The 3098-nt window shown below is 56.7% G+C and overlaps 1 protein-coding gene across 2 annotated transcripts; it reads right to left on the bottom strand.

Moving 5' to 3' along the window:
• Positions 1-1781: 1781 nt before the first annotated feature.
• LOC127295643 (universal stress protein PHOS32) lies at positions 1782-2803 on the bottom strand. 2 transcript variants are annotated; one of them, XM_051325607.2, is made up of 3 exons: positions 2568-2803; positions 2212-2467; positions 1782-2035 (listed from the first exon to the last, which is right to left on the bottom strand). In XM_051325607.2, the coding sequence occupies exons 1-3, from the start codon at positions 2737-2739 to the stop codon at positions 1963-1965; spliced, it is 501 nt and encodes a 166-aa protein (XP_051181567.1). In that variant the 5' UTR covers positions 2740-2803; the 3' UTR covers positions 1782-1962. The 2 variants fall into 2 exon arrangements, with proteins under 2 accessions (XP_051181567.1, XP_051181568.1); XM_051325608.2 differs by having other exon boundaries at positions 2212-2458.
• Positions 2804-3098: the final 295 nt, after the last annotated feature.

Raw genomic sequence — 3098 nt, 5'->3', positions numbered from 1 at the left:
GGTGCCCCGTCGCGAGCCGGAGAGGAGCGCCAAGATCCGGCACAGGTGGCGGTACCTGCCGCTGGACCTCCGCGACGATCCCACCTTTGCCGTGGACTCCAATCAATGGCACACCTGGCGCCAGACTGATGAGGATTTGAGGAGGAAGGCGGGCTTCCTTGGCGACCGAAACTTCCCGTTTGAGCGGCCACTGCTGCCTCGTCGTCGAACACTGCAGCCGCCTGCTCCTTATGCGCCTCTACAGGGCGATGACGCGCTGGCTACCACAACGAAGAAGCCAAGGACGACTCAGACGACTATGTCGCTTGAGTCTTCCATGACTGGCAGTCAGCCATCGTGGAGGGCCGGAAGTTCGACTTCCCGCCGGCGATGATCGACGGGGAGATCGGGAAGCTCGGTATCCTCGTGTTGCAGGTGGACCGACCGGTGCAGTCGCCGCTGCCCCGCACCCACCACCACCTCCACCTCTGCCGTTTAACCCGTGGGCTCCTCTGCCTCCACCACCGGTGACACCGGCGTATATTACGTCGGTTGCCAACTAGCCATGGTAGACAACGGAATTTGTCGTGCTCGATGATGACGAGGAGGAGGAGTAAGCTAGGGTAGATGGCGGTACATGCGCCTTTTATTATTTATATTTTTATATTTTAGTTTATTCACTGTGTAAATTATGTTTATGTTGAAAGAATGCGAAATCAAAAAAAATTGCGCCGTGCCGCTAGGGGCAACCAGTGCAAACAGCCGCGTGGTCGATTTTGACCATTCTAACGGCGGGCGACCACTTTTGGCGTTTGGCGTTCGATGTGCGTCGGCCTTGGAGATGCCCTAACTAGCACGCCAACCGCTCATTTCCCCCCTTTCCCCTCTCTCTCTTCTCTCGTCCCCTTGAGAGCCTTTCTCCAGCTCCCGGCTCCTCCCTCCCTCCTCTCCGACGGCTTCGCTGACCGGAGATGGCGCGAGGGAGGAGACCGGTCTGTATATAGTAGCTTTAGGTTAAGTACTAGTTGTGTATGGGATGTATCCCGGTTTGGCTTAGTGCCGGTGGAGCTTTGGTGGCCGAGGTCTGCGGGCGACGCTCGGCGACCAGGGGCGATGCTTCTGCTGCTCACGGTGCTCCGATGGACGGAGCCGAAGGTGACATCGAGCAGCGCTTCCCCCTCCACGAAGAATAAGCCCGGTAAGGCTCCAGAGCTTCAAGATGGTGACGGGAAGAATCTCTAGCAATGGGATCTGGCTGGATCTGCCTGGTTCTGGAGGAGGCGGGAGAGATCTTCTTCCAGCGTCAACATATGGTTGTTGCTGCTACTATGGCGACGCATCTGCGGGGAGTTCATCCTCGACGGCAACTTTGCCGTCGACTCTACAGGCTGAAGGGAAGCCACTCCCCCTGATCTGCTGGTTCCTCAGAGGCAGCACAGGGAATACATCAACCTCCAGCTTCGGAGGTATGCTTGCTCCACCGTGCTTGGCTCCCGCTGCGGTGACCCAAGTGGTCACGTCCCCAGCGTCGCCGCAGTTGAGCATGGTTGGATGTTGTTCGAGCTTCGTGGAGATGGAGCTGGACTGGATCGCGTTCTTCATCCTAGATCTAGAGTCCTTTGTGCAAAAGCTAGGGACTATTGTATAATTTCCCATCTTGTCAGGGTCCTTGCTGTACTTTATACCTCCACCGCTCTGAATTAATGAAGTATCTCGGTCCTTCGGGACCTTACCCGTTCAAAAAAAACTAGCACGCACGCGCTGAGCCATAGTGGGACCCTTTTTCAAAGGCAACAACGACGTGAGAAAAAGGGAAATTTTTTTCATCGAACAGATAATACAGAAACACTGTATATACACGTCTGACGTCCCGCCGGAGAACTTGAACACCAGTGGCAGGATACAGGCGAAAGAAGCAAAGTGCCCGAAAAGAAAAGCATCGTTGCTAATCATCTCTGGAGAAACAACAATCTATCCATGCTATTACGACTTCACGATGAGAACGGGACAGTTGGCGTTCCTGACGCAGTAATCGCTGACGCTCCCGAGCAGAGCCCTGCAAAACCAACGGCAATCCTCTGTCACTACTCTGACTGAAGATATACTGAAGTTTGAAACCAATTAGAGTAGCTTCCTGCAAGTGATCACCGATTCAGCAGGCAGCTGATCTTGCTGCAACAATACTGTAGCGTATGCGCGCCATAGTTCAGAAGCAGTAGTAATTTTGGTTACCTCTTGAAGAGGCCATAGCCATGGCTCCCCATGACGAGCACGTCGGCTCCGAGCTTGTCCACCATCTCGCAGATGACGCTCCTGGCGTCCCCAACCGAGACCTTGACCTCCACCTTCATCTCGCCGTTCTCTTTGCCGTGGAGCGCGCAGAGCTTCTGCGCCTTCTCGACCACGGCGTCCGCCACCTGCTTGCTGTAGCCCTCGACGGCGGCGGTGGCCTCCTCGGCGAACATGTAGCCCACCGGTCCTACAGGAGCTTGTGGCATAGCCTCTCGTCAGCTCTCGATGCCGCCGAAAGAGCAGAAGCAGAAGCATAAGCAGAGCCGAGGGTGATATGTATCGACGAAGGTACGTACCGGTGGCGTCGAGCACGGAGTAGGTGGGCGGCGGCGCCCGGACGTAGAGCAGGAGGACGGTGTCGCCGCGCGCGGCGAAGTTGGCGAGGCACCACCGCAGGGCATGGGCGCTCTCGTCGCCCTCGTCCACGGCAACCAAGACCCGTCTGCCCTCAGCTGGAGCTGGATCCATCTCTCTTCCCTCTCCTGTATGCTTTACGCGTGTCTATGCAATCGGTGCGTGCGAGCAGAACGAACTGTTTGGATAGAGATGATGGACTCGGGGCGCGGGGGGTTTATATGTTGCGCTGTGACTGCGACCGCGCGCGAGGATGGCCTCCATTCCGCGGCTTCGTGGGCGTTTGGCGGCGCCGGATTAGATTGCGGCTGGCCGTGGTTTTGCGTGGTGTCACGCGTCATGCCGATCGTTTACAAGGTACCGGGCAGGAGGCTGACAGATGGGGCTCATTTTTTGGGGGATTAGGGTCTCAGATCTGGATTCTGTGTGCCTCGTTGTAGACGCCAGTCTCGCCTTGTTTACCCGTTGGCACG

The sequence above is a fragment of the Lolium perenne genome, chromosome 4 (genome assembly GCF_019359855.2).
Source record: "Lolium perenne isolate Kyuss_39 chromosome 4, Kyuss_2.0, whole genome shotgun sequence".
NCBI lineage: Eukaryota > Viridiplantae > Streptophyta > Magnoliopsida > Poales > Poaceae > Lolium > Lolium perenne.
This window is presented reverse-complemented; position numbering and strand designations above follow the sequence as displayed.